Source organism: Lissotriton vulgaris, chromosome 1_1 (genome assembly GCF_964263255.1).
Source record: "Lissotriton vulgaris chromosome 1_1, aLisVul1.2, whole genome shotgun sequence".
Classification (NCBI taxonomy): domain Eukaryota; kingdom Metazoa; phylum Chordata; class Amphibia; order Caudata; family Salamandridae; genus Lissotriton; species Lissotriton vulgaris.
This window is the reverse complement of record NC_141685.1, coordinates 177,127,240-177,145,956: the sequence shown is the minus strand read 5'-3', so window position 1 is coordinate 177,145,956 and position 18,717 is coordinate 177,127,240. Positions and strand designations below refer to the sequence as shown.

The 18,717-nt window shown below is 46.3% G+C and overlaps 1 protein-coding gene across 1 annotated transcript in view; it reads right to left on the bottom strand.

Annotated features, from left to right (window-relative positions):
• Positions 1 to 2,132: 2,132 nt before the first annotated feature.
• The window catches only part of LOC147738062 (uncharacterized), a 133,384-nt gene continuing 116,799 nt past the window's right edge, over positions 2,133 to 18,717 (bottom strand). Inside the window, 2 exon segments of the mRNA XM_086952111.1 lie at positions 2,133 to 3,617; positions 3,619 to 4,672. Of these exon segments, the coding sequence (XP_086808237.1) occupies positions 3,246 to 3,617; positions 3,619 to 4,672 (1,426 nt within the window). The 3' untranslated portion in view covers positions 2,133 to 3,245.

Here is an 18,717-nt window from a genome sequence, read left to right as displayed (position 1 = left end):
AACAGAAGTCCAGCCTTGTAAAATGATAGTCGCGAACATATGTGTCCCTACACCATACGTGTGAGAGTACTAACGTTGAAGGGAGGAGTTAGTCAATACCGTTGTGGCAGTGCAGACACTCATACACTCTCATTCATAGTTAAAAGAAGAAGAGTTTCAGCCCTATGATGGGTCCCACAAATGCCTAAAGAGCAAACAGTTCACTACTGGAAGGTCTTAAACATCAGTTGTTTGTGATGTCACTGCCTCTCATGGGTGAAGTGTTGGTCTACGCACGTTTCAGTGGCAACACCACCTTCTTCAGGACCAATACTTGTTATAAAATGAATCTCAAACAACAAACCAAAATGGGTTAATCTGTAGCTAACAAGCCAGTAGAGAAATAATTTCAAGTACGACAATTCAAACAGCCTTTGTGCAGCCTTTAGCAATGCCTCCAAATATTGAAACAGTGTACCGTCTGTGCAGGGAAGCGAATTATTATCCTATAACAGGCCTTTTTGTGTCATTTCTTTTGCACAAATAGGAGTAGACTCAAATGGCTGTATATGTTGCGCATCATCTCGCCAAGGTTCTATCCCTAAAAAACTTTACCAGCTCCACTGTGTTTATTACCACGGACAGACGTCGGCAAACTCCTACTAATGGGCTCTGTTCTGGTCCGGCATGCCGGTTTAAGCATGCCAGACTGGAACAGAGCCCATTAGTCCCTTTTATTTTTTGTATGAGTGATGCAAGAGAGGAATTGAGATCTAGACAAAAGTAGCCTTTCTATTGCTTAATACATCGTAAATGTGAAAACCTTTGGGGCTTAGGGGCTGGATAAAGAACAACATCAGGAAACAAACGCAAATTTAAAGCACATTTTATTTATTCACTAAAAACTGTTTAAAAATGTAATTTCCAAGTTCCACATATCTGTTTAAAAATATTTACACTTTCAGCCATTTCCGAGTTTAGTTACATACTAATAGTGGGAAAAACACATGATGTATAAAAACTAATACCAAAACCTTTTTACATTATTTTATGTTTCTTGTTTTTAAATCAGGCCGTCGACTTTTCATGTGAAAATTATTATATGGGCCTGACATCACTTCTTGTGACGCACTACATGTGACGTCATTGTGATTTGCATATGATAATGGGCTCCTTCACTATTTTCCTTACTTGTGCCCTGTTTATTGGCATTGAGAACCAAAAGGGGATAGGTCCATAAACACGTAGTGGGGGCTAGACCTCATATTTAAATTGCAAAAACACACAGTGCCCACACCACAATTACTCATTCAATATTTAAGAAGGGTAAGAAACCAGTTTATTGTAACCACCCTTAGACAACATTACTCAGTGTCTATCATTTTATGCTTTTTTTTCAAATTTTCAAAAAATCATAACAGAATAAAGGACTACGTATTGGAATATTTACAAGACTAAATACACTTTGTACATACATCAAAAAACAAACATTATTTACACACTAAAAAACGTTTCTGCATCAAACATTACAAAAAATTATAATAGTTACATCACAACCAACAAATACTACAATAAAAAACATGAAGAAAAATGATTTCCAAGGGGGTATAAGCAACTTAATAGCTTGTAAACGCTTAAATACTGGACCAGCCGGTCCTAGTGTCGTGAAGTTGACAATTTATTCCACCCAAGAAAGACTGCCGATGCGTTTCAAGAACCAGGCACAAAGTCCCTGGTCTATCATCAGGGCTGTTTATTCTTTGTATCAAAATAGTTTTAAAGAGGGGTGTGATGGTTAATCGCTAGTTATTGTGGTGGCCAGACAGAGATGTCTTATTTTTTGTGAACTGCCGTAGCACGGCGAATTTTGCTTGTACGACGTCACCATCAAGGTGTAATTCTTACTCAAGTATCTTGCTCTTAAAGATTTAAAGGGAGAGACCGCAGTCACCGTCCTGCTCCTCTGCCACAGCACGCCCATGCTCGAGTCTGCTTTCTTTCAATAAAGATCTTTATTGAAAGAAAGCAGACTCGAGCACTGCGGTTTCTCCCTTTAAATCTTAAAGAAGATTAACCATCACGCCCCTCTTTAAAACAATTTTGATACAAAGAATAAACAGCCCTGATGATAGACCAGGGACTTTGTGCCTCGTTCTTGAAACACATCGGCAGTCTTTCCTGTTAGCTTTAGCTTCATGAATGTCACTTTCACTTCTGGCATTCATACAACAAATCCTTCAGAACATTTGAGAATAAAGGACAATCAGTGTGGAAGACGAGTTGCTGGGAGTGCAACTGATTGTCCTGGCACATATATGCTTTTGATGTGAGATTTCACTATTTCACCACATTATTCAGAGTCTGCTGCTTACAGTGGCTCAATTCTGGTAAAAAGTAGAGTATGGCAAATCACCAAATGAATAGAGAGAGCCAAGCTTGAGAGGAGCCACGCGTCATACTGTGTTATAAGGCCTGAGGCACAAGCTGATCCATCAACCAATAACAGTGTGTAATAGGTGCAGCAAAAATTATTTAGGAACAAGGTATATGCTCTTTTATATCTAAAAATGGGTTATTTCTTGAACACCGTTGCTTCGCTTTAGTTCATTTCATATACTGCAGTGGCATTTGTTAATAGTAATACATACATTTTACCAATGAAGCTTCCATCTCCAGAGCCCTGACAACATGTCCACTCTGGATGCGTTGGGTTTACAGGTTTTAATCTTACAAGTTAGCTGAAAGTACCGTTGTTAATCCCAGTATTGTTCAGTGTTGCTTTTACAGGTACTGTGATCAGATACAATTTAATGTTTTTCTTTGTATCTCTTCTTCATCAAATAAAAATCAAGTATGTTTCTTTTCTTTTAGTCCACAATGTGCTCGTCTCCCATTGTGTATGCTGATACATCATGTTGCTTTGCTATGTGTACAGAAGTGAACAATCACGAATACAAACACTTTTATAATTCTGCAAATACTGTTATCTGTTTTCCTTCTTTACTGCTAGTCCAGTCTTCTATAATCTGGTATTTCAATGTCCCACATAATTTGAATTTAATCTTTTTCCGTAATTCATTCCTCTCATAATAACTGCACTGTTCAGCTCTTGTCTATGTCCTCCGATGGGTCAATATTATTTTTGATGTTCTTAAAATCTTTTCGGAGTCTCTGCATCTCTAGGATTATTTCCATTGAGTTAAATAAAGCAGTGTATTCACAGAGGGTTGTGTGGGATCAAACATTGATAAAAGCCCTTCTCACTTTCAGTGCATTTCTATGTTTTCCCCCGTGTGTGTTCGCTGATGGCTTTGTAGCTCTGATAATCGACTAAAACTCTTCCCACATTCATAGAACTTGAAATATTTTTTCCCTGTGTGAGTTCGTTGATGATACCTTAATGCTGACGAGAAGTGAAAACTAATGTCACATTCACTACAATTATAGGGTTTTTCCCCAGTGTGCATTCGCTGATGTGTTTGGAGGTTTGATAAGTGACTAAAGCACTTTGCACATTCACTGCACTTGAATGGCTATTCCCCTGTGTGTGTTCGCTGATGAATCCTTAATGTTGAGTAACGACTAAAAATGCTTTCACATTCATTGCAAATATATAGTTTTTCTCCTGTGTGAGTTACGATGATGTGTTTCTAGATTTTCTAATTTACTAAAGCTCTTCCCACATTCACAGCATTTAAATGGCTTTTCTCCTGTGTGTGTTCGCTGATGATTTTTTAGGTGTGATGACTTACTGAAGCACTTTGCACATTCACTGCACTTGAATGGCTTTTCCCCTGTGTGTGTTCGCTGATGACTTTGTAGAACTGATAATTGACTAAAGCTCTTTAGACATTCATTGCACTTGAATGGTTTTTCTCCTGTGTGAGATCGCTGATGATACCTTAATGCTGAAGAGCTGCGAAAACTACTGTCACATTCACTACAATGATAGGGTTTTTCCCCAGTGTGTGTTCGCTGATGACTGTTTAGGTCTGATAACTGACTAAAGCACTTTGCACATTCACTGCACTTGAATGGTTTTTCCCCTGTGTGTGTTCGCTGATGTCTTTGAAGGCTTGATAACTCACTAAAGCACTTTGCACATTCACTGCACTTGAATGGTTTTTCCCCTGTGTGTGTTCGCTGATGTCTTTGAAGGCTTGATAACTCACTAAAGCACTTTGCACATTCACTGCACTTGAATGGTTTTTCCCCTCGGTGTGTCCGATTATGTCTTTGAAGGTGTGATAACTGACTAAAGCTCTTTGCACATTCACTGCACTTGAATGGTTTTTCCCCTGTGTGTATTCGCTGATGTGTTTGGAGATATAATGAGTGACTAAAGCTCTTTACACACTCACTGCACTTGAATGGTTTTTCCCCTGTGTGTGTTCGCTGATGTCTTTGTAGCTCTGATAATTGACTATAGCTCTTTACACACTCACTGCACTTGAATGGCTTTTCCCCTGTGTGTGTTCTCTGATGACTTGGAAGGCTTGATAACCGACTAAACCTCTTCCCACATTCAATGCAATGGTATGGCTTTTCCCCTGTGTGTGTTCGCTGGTGTCTTTGTAGTTCTGATAACCTACTAAAGCTCTTGACACATTCACTGCACTTGAATGGTTTTTGTCCAGTGTATGTTTGCTGATGAAGCTTGAGTGGTGATGACAAACTAAAGCTCTCGCTGCAGGTGTATGATTCTTCTTTCTTGGTTAGTGTCTGTGGGTCAGTTATATATTTGTCTACATACCATGACTGTATTTCCTGATGGGCCAGCATGGCTGATTAAGCACACACACTTTATATGTGTGCAGTATTTTACACATTTGATTTGTGTTTTATCAATAAATGCAATAGACACCAAATAATTGCCACACTCCTAATACGTAGAAGTTGTATTTGTAGGTAATTGTGTCTTTAGATTGGATTATGGCTATGCACGCTTGAGGGTAAAGATGTATCTGCCTTCTGACCGGTGCAAATTAGGACAGTCTGTTGTATTGTAGATAGAAGAACTCCTCTTTCCTTTACCTGTCAGTTGTCTGGCTCCGCTCTGTTGTGCTCTTCTCTGGTTACTGTTGTTTGTCCAGAAAGAGTTTACAATTCACCTAGAGCACGGAATGATGGCTTGTCATCATATTAGAAAACAGAGCACTGCGGTAATCACATCATACCGATCCCATGATCAAAGCTGGTGTTGGACACTTGTTTATACAGGAGTTGGTTTGTTATTGTTGTTGCCTTAATTTTCTTAAGGTCATTTCTTGGTCTTGTGGCGTGGAGGTGCACAGCTCAGCCTCTTATAATCACTGAACTGCCCTTGATGCTTCAGCCAGGATCTGTCAGTTTGTGTGCAGGTTCCTCTGTCGCCGACTGCGCTGAATACTGTAGCTCATTATTTCTGCTATTATTGAAGATTTACAGCATTCGCTTCATTATTGATGGTCAATTCATACATTCAAGGCTTGTTTTCTGTTGGATGTAAAGATATTGAAAATTACTAAATTGAAACATAATTGAATGAGAATTCACAGTGTTTAACTGGTTGTAAAAGACATTTCTGGGGAGATTTACTAAATCTGAACACAATGCAGCGCAACCACCCCCCCCCCCCCCCCTCCTCCCCCAAGAGGCTGCGATGCTCGACAGGGAGGGAGCAGGAGAGCACCATATTTTCAAAGATATGGCTCTCTCCTTCCCTCTCCCTTGCGCCAGCACTGATTACAGCAGTCCTGCGCCATGCACACACCTTAGCACAAGAGCGCTAGGGTGTGTGTGTGTGAGCCCAGCATAGGTTTTTGTACAGGACGGATACCCTTCCTGTACAAAATAGTAGACACGAGGGAATGCTTTTCCTACTTTGTATGCGTGTTGCAGAGTGCAGCGCGCATGCAAAGTCGGAAAAGGAAGGATAAATCAAAGCATTTCTCCTTCCTTTGCGCCTAGTTTAAAAGGGTGCAGTTTGTTCACGCTAAACCCAATCTACTGTATTTGGTAAATTGGTTTTAGTGTGAGAAACCTTGGGTGGTTGCACGGGAACGCCCATGCACCCACCTTGACAGGCCCCAAAGGTGTGAAGGAATGTGAAGCAGTGATATGTACTCGTTCACATTACTTTTACGTTATTTCCAGCGCTAAACAAGAGTAGGGCTGGAAAGTAAATTAGGAAAAAAAGATTTTGCGCTGTTTTGTGCCACCTTTGTGACGAAAATACGGCGCAAAATATTAGTAAATCCCCCTTCTTCTTTACCGCCTTTAAAACTTAGCAAGGAATTGTTCATCATACACAGATATTTAACTAAAAGTTCTGTTGATCAGGTGACATCTTATTAATGTCTGAAAAGGAGGAGATTTACCAGCGTTTACAGCGCTTAGCAAAGTAAGGGTGCTCATGGAGCACCCAAGTGCTTAGCGGTATAGCTTAAGATAGACGCATATGGTCAGGATTTCAATTAAACAACAATAGAGTTTAGAAAAAGAGATGGATCAGGCGGGGCTGCAAAATTTCCAGTAACTTTTTCACAAGGTATACAACAAAAGTAACTCCATTTACACACTTCTTCTTATTCTTTCCTATTCACTTAAGATCATCTCAAATACCAACTCCTGTCTTTACCCGCTGTTCATAAGCCACCTTTGACACTTTCAACAGCTCCCTTGGTTCAAGCTTTTCTGGTTTCTTCTAACTTGGAAGATTGGAACATTATTGTCAGTTGAGGGGGGTTTCCTATCGCCATAACATCTGTCCATCTCCCTGAAACTAGTGCAACTTACAGCGCTCGGTTCTGGTCCTGAAAGACAACTTTAAAAAGCAAGTCTTTAGTTCTTCCTAAAGCAGATAAAGTTCTGTAACATGCAGCTCCTTCCGGGGCTTTTGTGGCAAACAGAACAAGGGTTTCACTGTAAGGCCCATCCTTTACATTATAAGCGCAGATAAGGCAAACAAACGTTGATTCATATCATTTAATATTCAACGAGATCAGTCATTTAGTACTTATAGAGAATCCATCACAACCAATAATTTACCTGACATATCCCCGCAGCAGATGTGTGCATATTACTCTTTTTTCCACCTTTTCCACCATTACATGGCATTTGGCATGATGTTGTCCGTTTGGGGCCCAGGATGCCACTTTGTGACTGGATGGGCATTTGGTAGAGCGGGAGGAGGTGCCAGTTGTCCACAGGTGATGCGGCATTTCTACCTTTCCATATTTCTCATCTTCAAGTTTATCTAATTTCCTGTCCTTCGGCCCCCCCTTCTGCCCTCTGGCTGCTCACTCTGTGGGGTTCATCAGAAGTCAGAAAAAACGCCTGATAGTTACAAGGCTGTGTTTCTCACTTTTTCTACAACACTTATGCAGATAAATGGCCTAGTTTAGAGTTTGTCTAACAGATTATAGCCTCAAAACTAGGATTGGGTGAAGAATTCAGCTCTGCCGTCGGAGCTCGCAAATTTTTGCCCAGAGTGCGGAGTTCCAAAAAACTCCAAGAAGTAATGCAGAATTGAGTTTTTTTTTCTCAAGCGGTTCTCCAATGGTATGGTGGCGGGTGCTTGTGAGAAAATATAACGCGCTAGACCTCCTGGCGAGATTTCTCATTGCGGGAGGTCGCGAGCACTCAAGTGTAGAAATCTGCCATTCTCATGAAGCTGCCACTCAATTAGAATGTCAATTTGAGCGACAGAAAGCAGCAGCGCCCTCTGGAGCAACGTGTAGTGCCGTTCGTGCTGATTTTCCTGACAGTTATAAGGTTATATAAGTTACAATTATAAGGCAGACAGATATCCTGTCTGCCTTATAATTGCCACAGGATGTAATAATAATAATAATAATAAAAACATTTATTAAGCGCATGGTTAAACAGGAAAACAGTGCGTCCCCGCGCTGTGAATGCATTCCGTCAGAACTCCAGAGCAGGCCCCCCAAAACAGGAAGGAAAGAGGCACCTAATACAACTAGACCTTGGGGAACAAATGTGTCTTCAATTTCAGCCTAATGCGCGATTCTGAAGGTTCCACCCGAAGTTCAATTGGAAGTTCATTCCAGTATTTGCTTGCTAGGAACCTAAAGAACCGTCCTCCCATCCGTACTCTTCGGATACGAGGGACCACCATCTGCATGCTGCCCATGGATCTCAACAACCGTTTGGGACGATATTTGGTCATCATACTCTGGAGGTAGGTAGGGCCATGGTCATGTGCGATGCGGTGGGTAAAGCACAAGGTTTTAAACCAAATGCGTTCCTGCATGGGAAGCCAGTGCAAGATTTGAAGAGCACGCTTCCCAGATGACTTCCTAAGTAGTTTCAAAACCAACCTAGCCGCCGCATTCTGGACACATTGGAGTTGGTTCAGGCCCTTTTTACTAAGGACACAGAGCAATGAGTTCCCATAATCGAGAATAGGAGTGACTAAGGCATGCAGTAGGGTTGTCCTTGCTTTGATGGGGAGAAGATCTACGATCTTACGGAGGACCTTTGGTGTGCCATAGCATTTCCCGGCTACAATTCCCAAGTGTTGAGAGTAAGAGAGGTTAGAATCTAGAAGTACACCCAGATTTTTCACCGTATCTGATGGAATGGGCATAGTACCTAAATCAGCTGGCCATCAGGCTGAAGTCCAGATGGAGGGGGACGGACCGATTTCTAAAAGTTCCGTCTTATTACCATTGAGGCGAAGACAGTTATTCTTCATCCAGCCAGCCAGTGCCACAAGACAGGAGGAGAAGTTCTCTGCTGCCACAACTGGGTTATGAGATAGAGTGATCACCAGTTGGGTATCATCCGCATACGAGACAATATCCACCCCATAAGATTCCACCATCCTTGCAAGGGGCTCCATATAGAGATTAAACAACGTAGGGCTCAATATAGAGCCCAGCGGAACCCTTGTCTAAGAGACCTGGGTTTGGATTTATACGGGGGGCAGTGAACTTGAAATTTCCTATCAGCTAAAAAAGAGCTCATCCATTCATAGGCTTGGCCGGCTATCCCCATCTCACTCAAGCGTGAAAGGAGCCCAGAGTGCGATACGGTATCAAAAGCCGCACTCAAGTCCAGTAATATCAGAGCGGCAGTGTGACCATCATCAACTTTGAGGCGAAGCAGTTCTGTGGAGAAAAGGAGGGCAGTCTCAGTAGAGTGCTTCGCCCTGAAACCCGATTGGGAGGAATGAAGAAGATGGTGGTCCTCCTCAAAGCCAACCAGTTGATTTTTCACCATTTTCTCCACTACCTTGGCGCAAAAAGGCAGGAGGGAAATAGGACGAAGATTATCTAATTGAGTCATACTCAGGTTGTCCTTTTTTATGGGAACAACCTGGGCCAGCTTCCATTCCTCAGGCACCCGACTTTCTTGAAATGACAGAGTGGCCAAATTGCCTATGTGGCAACTCAGAAGAGGTAGATGGCTTCTGAGGATCTTAACAGGGGCAACATCCATTGGAGATCCAGAGTGGGTATCCGAGATTATTTTTATCAGCTCCTCCCGCGGAGGAACCTTGAATTCCTCGAGAGCGCCATTTTTCATGGGTCCATAGCAGGTCACCCTAGCCGGGGTAACTACTGTAGGGCTTTGCTGAAAAGATTCATAGATCTTCTGAGGTAACGTGGCGCGAGCAGTCAAGGCTAAACTTGGAGGCGATGTAAGTTAAGTATTTGCGCACGCACCCCAGCAACAACACCCAAGGCCCACCACAAAGAAACACTCCACACAAGGTTATGTAAAAATAGCCTTTGTATTATAATAAATATACATCAGATAAAACACACATCTTGTTACACTGTGCCTACAGGCACGGGCGGAATTTACAAGGGATATTTGTACAGGACAGGACCACCTGGACCACTGTCAAGGGTATCAGCACTTTTAGAAATAATTACTGTAGCACAAAAATATAACAGTAGAGCATACAACCAGTAATCACTGGTAACAGGACCTCTCTAGCACCACCTGTACTAGGGAGAAAACAACCACCTACACGTCACACTACCTGTAGGGGTGCAAAAGCAACACACATGATGTCGTAACATTCAGAGGTGTAAAAGGACAGAGAGAACACATGATGAATAATCTACCCATTCAGAGGTGTAAGCAAAACACATGATGCCGTAACATTCAGAGGTGCAGAATCAATAACAATTTCCCCAAACTCACCAGTCACCACCTGTGACTGTCCCGGTGTCCCAATGTCAGGGCCTAAACGTGGCAGTTGTCCACTAAGTGCTGGACAACTGGAGCAGGGAAAGTTAGCACAAAGTTGGAGCCTCTCTGGGCTCAAAGAACCACCACTGTGGCACTGGTGAGCCTCTCGTAGGCTCTCTCACCAGTAAGGGGGGGCTGCTGAGCCTCTCGGGGCTCCAGCAACGGAAAGGTACAGCCTCGCTGGGCTGGGGGGTCCCTCGCTCTGGGGACCCGGATCACAAATAAATGCTCCTCAAGAGCCTCGCAGGCTCATGGACGAAATGCCCCTCAGAGCCTCTCTGGGCTCGTGGTTAATGTATTCGCGAGCCTCTCTGGCTCGCCAAACAAGAAATGCGCCGGTCGTTGGAGCCTCTCTTAGGCTCGGGTTGGAGTCCCCCCCTTGGGGACTCGGGTCGCTTCAACAATGCCCCCTAAGAGCCTCTCTGACTCTTAACAGCTACCGGCGCGAGGTCGCGCTACAGAGAGGGGGCGGGGCGGACACCGGCAATGTGTCCCGACGCTCCCCCCCCCTCCTCTGCAGGCAGGCACTCACCGGTCTAGCGCTGGGCTTTCCAGCGGCGGCGGGTCTCTCCCGCTGGTCCCGGGGCTCTCCTCTCCTCTCGGGGAGCCTCGGCAGGCTCCCTCGCGGCTCGGTCAAGAAGGCGGGACTTCCGGGTTGACTCTCCCGGGCCGCGCGGTGATTGGACAGCAATCCCTCCACTTCCGGGTCGCCGCGGGCAGCGCGGCGGCCCGTTTTAGGCAGGCAGGCGGCTTCCCAGGATCCGAGGAGTGGGCTCCCTCGTGAATCCAATAAATCACGGACCTGGGCAAAACAATACGGCAATGAGCGGGGTGGCACCCGCGCCGTCAAACCACCACACGGGGCGATCGGAGGCCGGGTGGGCACCGGCCTCTGCAGACCACAGCGCTCCCAAGCGCTGCCGGCACAAATAAGCGCTCGTAAGCGCTAAACTGCAGCAAAAAGCGCTCCCAGGCGCTAGGGGTAAAATCCAGCGTTTCCAAGCGCTAGGCAGGCGATCTCAGCGCTCCTAGCGCTGAAGGGCAGAGAGCAGCGCTCTCAGGCTGCAGGCAACGAAGTCCTCAGTGCTCCCCAGCACTGGAGGACAGGACAGGGCTCCAGCAGGGCTGGAGGCAGGCAGGGGGGGCAAGGCTGGGCCAGAGCCAGCACACTGGGTCTCCAGGCAGGGAGACTCCCCAAGTGGCGGTCCTTCTGGCCCCAGCAGCGGCAAAAGCCCCCTCTGGCAGGATTCCAAAAGTAGAACATTTTCCAAGGGGACACAGCCCCTTTTTATACAGACAAATCCTTTGTTACAATGTGCAGGGTGGGGGGAAAACCAGTCGCAGCTGGTTCTGGAGCACTCTTGATGGCCCAACCACCCATTTCATTCACTGGGGAGGCTAGGGTCGTTAGACACACCACAGGGGGGGCGGAGCCAGCATTGTGTGGGGAAACCCCAGCCCATCCAGGACCCAGGTACACTCCTCCCACACATCACTCATGCTAATCTCCCACTCACCACCGGGCAGACCCATCCAGACTTCCTGGAGCCTGGCATGCCAGCCAGCTCCAGCCAATCACGCTCCAGCACCCTCACTGCACACATATCTCAATGTCCAGAAGTAGCACTTCCCAACTAGATACATACATGCCACAGACACCATCTTGCAGCATTCACTCTCACGAGTTTAGGCATACCAAACTCGAGCCTGCACTCCCCACGCATCAGGAACTACCAGGGATACACACATTCCCCATGCATTCCTATGGGAGGGCAGGCCAGCCATACTTCACGCACGCACTTTCACTCTGGGACTCAGGGGAAAGTGCGCAGAGACCCAAAAATCACTAACACAGGGTCACAAATAAGGCAAAAAGTCTAGGGGTGAACCTGCCCTGCGGGCCAAGATGTTAACTCCTTATAAATTAAAAAGAGCTCTTTGGATGAATTATCCGAATTTTCAATCCTCTCTTTAATGTGATCTCTTTTCGCCTTTCTAATCAGGCTATGGTACGCCCTCAGGCTACTCCTATAGGATTCTTTGTGAGTAGAATCATAATCTTTCCGCCACCGGCATTCTAGGACCTTACATTTGGCCTTAGCTGCACACAGCTCCTCATTGTACCAAGGGGCTGACCTAGATCCGCGTGTAGGGGCTTTTTGAGTCCAAGGGGCCACCTTATCCAGGGCCTTAGTTACCCAATCCTCATAATCCTTCCAAGCTCCCATGAGAGTCTGACTAAACGGAGGGATTTCCAGGTTTAAGGCAGAATCAAATGTCTCATGGCTGAATTTCCTCCAATTCCTGCGTCTAGGTGGAGGTGGACGCTTAGGTTTTTCCCCTCTGATCAAGCCCAGCGCACTAAATGGAATGAGGTAATGGTCAGACCATAAAATCCTGATAGGGGGGAATACTTTAATATCATCCCAGTTAGAAAAGATGGGATCAAGAAGATGTCCCGCTTGATGAGTTGGTCACCCATCAGATAGTCTAAGCATCAGGGCTTTCAGAGAGGTAATTACGGATTGTGCCTCAGTACAGTTAGCATCCACAAAATGTAGGTTAAGATCACCTACTATGAGGAATTTACTATACCGAAGGGCTGGCTGAGTCACCGTTTCAAGGAGGCTATCCGCAAACTGTAAGGACCCCCCGGGAGGGCGATAAATAAGATAGCCCTTAATGGTACACTCCGGGGAGACTTTGATGGAGAAAAGGCCCGCTTCGCAGTTACTAATCGATACTTGTTTCAAGGAGCACTCAAGGTCAGTTTTATGAACAATAGCTATCCCCCCCCCCTTTTTCGAATTCCTCTGTCAATTCTTAAAAGGCCATATAGAGGCGGGATGGCCTCCCGCATATCAGGGGAAGCGGCCTCATCCAGCCAGGTTTCCGTAAGGAATAACAAGTCAGGTTGATAGTCTATAAGAAGGTCGTGGATATTCAAACAGTGTTTTTTAAAAGAGCGGCAATTCAGTAGGTACATAGAGTTGATCTGTCCCCTTTATCGTCTCCAAATCAGTGGTGGGGAGAAAGTGACAACCTCTACACCTTTGGGGCATACAATCAGGCAACATACCATGTGTACAGTCTGCTTTGGGTATGGGACGAAGAAGAGCTAGTTCTTCACTAGAGTATCGCAACACTCTTACCCGTTCTGTGGAGGCAGAAACAGGGGTCCTGGCCCCGTCAGATCGTGGACGGGTGCAGACGGGCGCGCCTTGTGCGCGCCTTCGACGCGCACTTGGTGCCCCCACTGCGCCCGTCCGCTGCGCGGTCACTAACCCATCTTCCTAAATAGGGGTAGGTTTGCGAGAACTAGAGCGCTAACCCGAGTGCTGGAGATGCAGAAAGTGGTGGGTTCCTCACCCTCCGCTCAAACGCCCACAATGGATGCGGCGGAACGGGGCGGGATCAGAGAGCAGGTAGTGTTTTAGCAAAAGAATTGTAGTGCAAGCAAAAGAGCAGTTACAAACAAATTACGATACACTTTTAAAAGAACAGTTCAGTCAAGCATCAAATATTTAAAAAACACGGGCCAAATCGCACCGCGCTTCTCCCCTTAACACCCCCGTACTGAGGCTATCCCCAGAGTTCGCTCACGGAGATGACCGTCCCTGCCACTGACAGCCAGCATCCACTGAGCAGCGTCGACCTCTTCCTCCCTAAGTAAGAATGGGTTTGCGAGAACTAGAGCGCTAACCCGAGCACTGGAGATGCAGGAAGTGGTGGGTTCCTCACCCTCCGCTCAAACGCCCACAATGGACGCGGCGGAACGGGGCGGGATCAAAGAGCAGGTAGGGTTTTAGCAAAAGAATTGTAGTGCGAGCAAAAGAGCAGTTATAAACAAATTACGATAAATTTTTAAAAGAACAGTTCAGTCAAGCATCAAATATTTAAAAAAATGGGCCAAATCGCACCGCGCTTCTCCCCTTAACACCCCCGTACTGAGGCTATCCCCAGAGTTCGCTCACGGAGATGACTGTCCCTGCCACTGACAGCCAGCATCCACTGAGCAGCGTCGACCTCTTCCTCCCTAAGTAAGAATAGGTTTGCGAGAACTAGAGCGCTAACCCGAGCACTGGAGATGCAGGAAGTGGTGGGTTCCTCACCCTCCGCTCAAACGCCCACAATGGACGCGGCGGAACGGGGCGGGATCAAAGAGCAGGTAGGGTTTTAGCAAAAGAATTGTAGTGCGAGCAAAAGAGCAGTTACAAACAAATTACGATAAATTTTTAAAAGAACAGTTCAGTCAAGCATCAAATATTAAAAAAACATGGGCCAAATCGCACCGTGCTTCTCCCCTTAACACCCCAGTACTGAGGCTATCTCCAGAGTTTGCTCACGGAGATGACTGTCCCTGCCACTGACAGCCAGCATCCACCATTTTTAATGGGGCGGGCAGGATACCTGTCACATTGTGATGGAATTAATCATCCACTGAAATCTAAATCAGGCCTTTGGTGTACACTGTGTGCAGTGTGGCTAACTGGACTTGAAGGATCTTGTGGTTTGTGGGTCTCTCACTGCTTTGAGGTCACCGCAAGGCAAAACTTCTGTCAGCCGTGTCTTGTGCAGATCTTCCTTGATAGGCAGGACTTCTGTCAACTGCGCCTTGTGCAGATCTTCCTTCCAAACAGGACCTCAGTCAGCTGCTCCTTGTGCAGATTGTCCTTCCAGGCAGGACTTCTGTCAGATGTGCCTTGTGCATATTGTCCTTCCAGGCAGGACTTCTGTCAGCTGCGCCTTGTGCAGATCTTCCTTCCAAGCAGGAACTCTTTCAGCCGCGCCTTGTGCAGATCTTCCTTACAGGCAGGACCTCTGTCAGCTGTGCCCTGTGCAGATCTTCTTTCCAGGCAGAACTTCTGTCAGCTGCACCTTGTGCAGATCTTCCTTCCAGGCAGGACTTCTGTCAGCTGCGCCCTGTGCAGATCTTCCTTCTAGGCAGGACTTCTGTCAGCTGTACCTTGAGCAGATCCTACTTCCAGTCAGGACTACTGTCATATGTGCCTTGTGCAGATCTTCCTTCCAGGCAGGACTTCTGTCAGCTGTACCTCGTGCAGATCTTTCTTCCAGGCTGGACTTCTGTCATCTGTGCCTTGTGCAGATCTTCCTTCCAGGCTGCGGCTTCTGTCAACTGTGCCTTGTGCAGCTCTTCTTTCCAGGCTGGACTTGTGTCATCTGTGCCTTGTGCAGATCTTCCTTCCAGGCTGCGGCTTCTCTCAGCTGCGCCTTGTGCAGATCTTCCTTTCTAAGATGGACTTCTGTCAGCGGTGCCCTGTGCAGATCTTTCTTCCAGGCGGGACTTCTGTCAGCTGTGCCTTGTGCAGATGTACCTTTTAGGCTGGACTTCTGTCAGCTGCGCCTTGTGCAGATCTTCCTTCCAGGCAGGACTTCTGTCAGCTGCGTCTTGTGCAGATCTCCCTTCCAATAAATCAATCAATCAATCAATCATAGCATTTGTATAGCGCGCTATTCACCCGGAAGGGTCTCAAGGCGCTTGGGGGAGGGATCCGCTACTGCTCGAACAGCCAGGTCTTGAGTTGTTTCCTGAAGGAGAGATGGTCCTGTGTCAGCCAGAGGTGGATGGGGAGGGAGTTCCATGTCTTGGCTGCCAGGTAGGAGAAGGATCTTCCTCCGGCGGTGGCTCTTCGGATGCATGGTACGGAGGTGAGGGCGAGGCTTGTAGAACGTAGCTGGCGGGTGGGCGTGTAGAAGGTCAGGCGGTCATTGAGGTACTTGGGGCCCAGGTCGTGGAGAGACTTGTGTGCGTGGGTAAGGAGCCTGAACGTGATCCTTTTGCTGACGGGGAGCCAGTGCAGGTCCCTCAGGTGGACGGAGATGTGGCTGCGTCGGGGGATGTCCAAGATGAGTCGGGCGGAGGCGTTCTGTATGCGCTGGAGTCTTTTCTGTAGTTTGGCTGTGGTTCCCGCGTAGAGGGTATTCCCGTAGTCCAGTCGGCTGGTGACAAGTGCCTGGGTGACCGTCTTCCTGGTTTCGGTCGGGATCCAGCGGAAGATCTTTCGGAGCATACGCAGGGTGTTGAAGCACGATGAGGAGACGGCGTTGACTTGTCTGGTCATCGAGAGGGAAGAGTCCAGGATGAAGCCCAGGTTGCGTGCGTGGTCTGCTGGCTTGGGAGCGGTGCCCAGGGTGGGAGGCCACCAGGAGTCATCCCAGGCGGAGGGCGATGGTCCCAGGATGAGGACTTCCGTCTTGTCTGAGTTCAGTTTCATGCGGCTGTTCCTCATCCACTCGGCGACGTCTTCCATCCCGTCATGTAGGCTCGTTCTGGCGGTGGCGGGGTCGTTGGTGAGGGAGAGGATCAACTGGGTGTCGTCGGCGTAGGAGATGATGTTGAGGTTGTGTGGGCTGAGCAATGATCCTTGCGGTACGCCGCAGATGACCAGACCACAGACAACATGACCGCCCTCAAAGACGCCACCCGCAAGCACCACCAGCTCATCCGCACCACCAAGAAGAAATCACTGACGACTGGACAACAATGCCCACGACAGCAAGGAACTCTTCAGCATCGTCAAGGAGTTCTCCAATCCCAGCACCGGCACATCGACATCACTCCTTCACAAGATCTCTGCGACTCTCTCGCCTCGTACTTCCACCGCAAGATCGCCGACATCCACAACAGCTTCGGCGCACCTTCCAGAGAGAGTCTGGATTTTCTGAGCTCTGTAGAGCATTGGGACAGTCCTACCACATCCACCACACACTACAACACTCCAAGAGTCACGCTACAAGTGTGCTACAAGGTTTTATTAAACCACTGTATCTGAACATCCCCTGGCAAAGGCCAACTAGAGAATAAACATCCTGCCTGCACCAGCAGAGTGCAGAAAGCTTTTCAAGCACCTCGTGGTATACATGGACTTTCTCTATCTTAACTGAAGATGTTAAGCCTTGGGAGATCTCCTTAAACACGACTTAATGGTTTGGGGCCCATATATTAATCTACTGTGCAATGCGAAGGCCAAATTTGATCCAATACTACATACTTGGAAGGGGGCTGAAATAGTCACCATTTTTAAAAAATGGCAACAAGCATGACCCGGCGAATTATCGTCCTATCAGTTTGATAGACATACCTCAGAAATTGTATGCCAAGCACTTGTTATTAAGGTTAACTGATTGGCTTGAAGATACTGGGTTGTTATCTAAGTACCAAGCAGGGTTCAGGAAGAAGACGAGTACTATTGATCAAGTCTTCAGATTCCTCCGTCCATGTTGGAAATACATATCCCTTAGAAAAGGCAGCTTATATGTATCCTTTGTCGATTTGAAGGCTGCATTCGACATGGTACCCAGAAGACTTCTTTGGTCATGCTTGAAGGATCTGGGAGTACCGATCCAATTATTGGCCCAGATAATCAGGCTGCACGAGAGGACTTATGCAAACGTGAGATGTGGGCCTAGGGGTCAACTTACCAGGGACGTAGATGTGAACAGGGGAGTGCGCCAGGGCTGTGTCCAGGCGCCTACCCTGTTTACATTATATGTAAATGATATTCCAACTCACCAGGAGGGCTGTAATAACGACTCCCCTAGGCTGGCTGGGGAAACAATTCCAGCCTTACTCTTTGCAGATGACACCATCCTAATCTCACACACCCCTCGTGGGCTTCAGAATTTGTTGAATTCCTTTCACTTATACTGCGTCAATAAGGGTTTACAAATTAATGCCAGCAAGACTAAATACATGTCCATTAAACCTCATAAATCTTTTAAAAATAACTAGGAACTAAATAGTCAAAAATTGGAATTTGTACATAGTTTTAATTATTTAGGCATTACAATTGATTCTACATTATCATGGAAGGCTCAACTAGAAAGAAGTAGATTAGTTTGTATCCCAAACAGTGTTCCCATTGCAAAAAAACATGGCGGGAGTACTACAAAAGCAATTTCTCCAGCGCTAGAAGTTTACAAATTTAAGGCGCAGGCGGCTGCCGTGTATGGGGCAGAAGTCTGGGGTCCTTACTGTAAACATAACTTTGGAATAAATGAAAATAAATTCATCCGAAAGTTATTGTCATTACCCATCAAGACACCGATGCTTCCGTTAATGCTGGACCTTGATCTGAAACGCACTGATAATCTAGCAGTACTTCGTCCACTTTTATTTTGGGTTAGAATTTGGGCAACAATAGAATTAGAACACTACAAAAAAGGCTTACAGGAGATAATGAGAGCGGGTGCTACAAAGTCAATCCCGTGGTTACAGCATGTTTCATCATGGTTAATAAAAATAGGATTACCCCACTACTGGAACAAGCCCTCAAATTTGACTACACTTTGTAGCAAAAAACGTAAAATTATCTTTTTGGAAACATATTACCAGTAAATTGTTACAAGATTCCAAATTGGGCTCTTTATCTTCTGCTTTCCTTTCATTTAAAGATACTGCCTCATTCGAACCTCTACTGGATGAGATATGCCCACAAATAGCAAAATCATTGTACCTCAAATTTAGGTACGGCGTACTGCAAACAAATAGAAATACATCGAAATGGCATC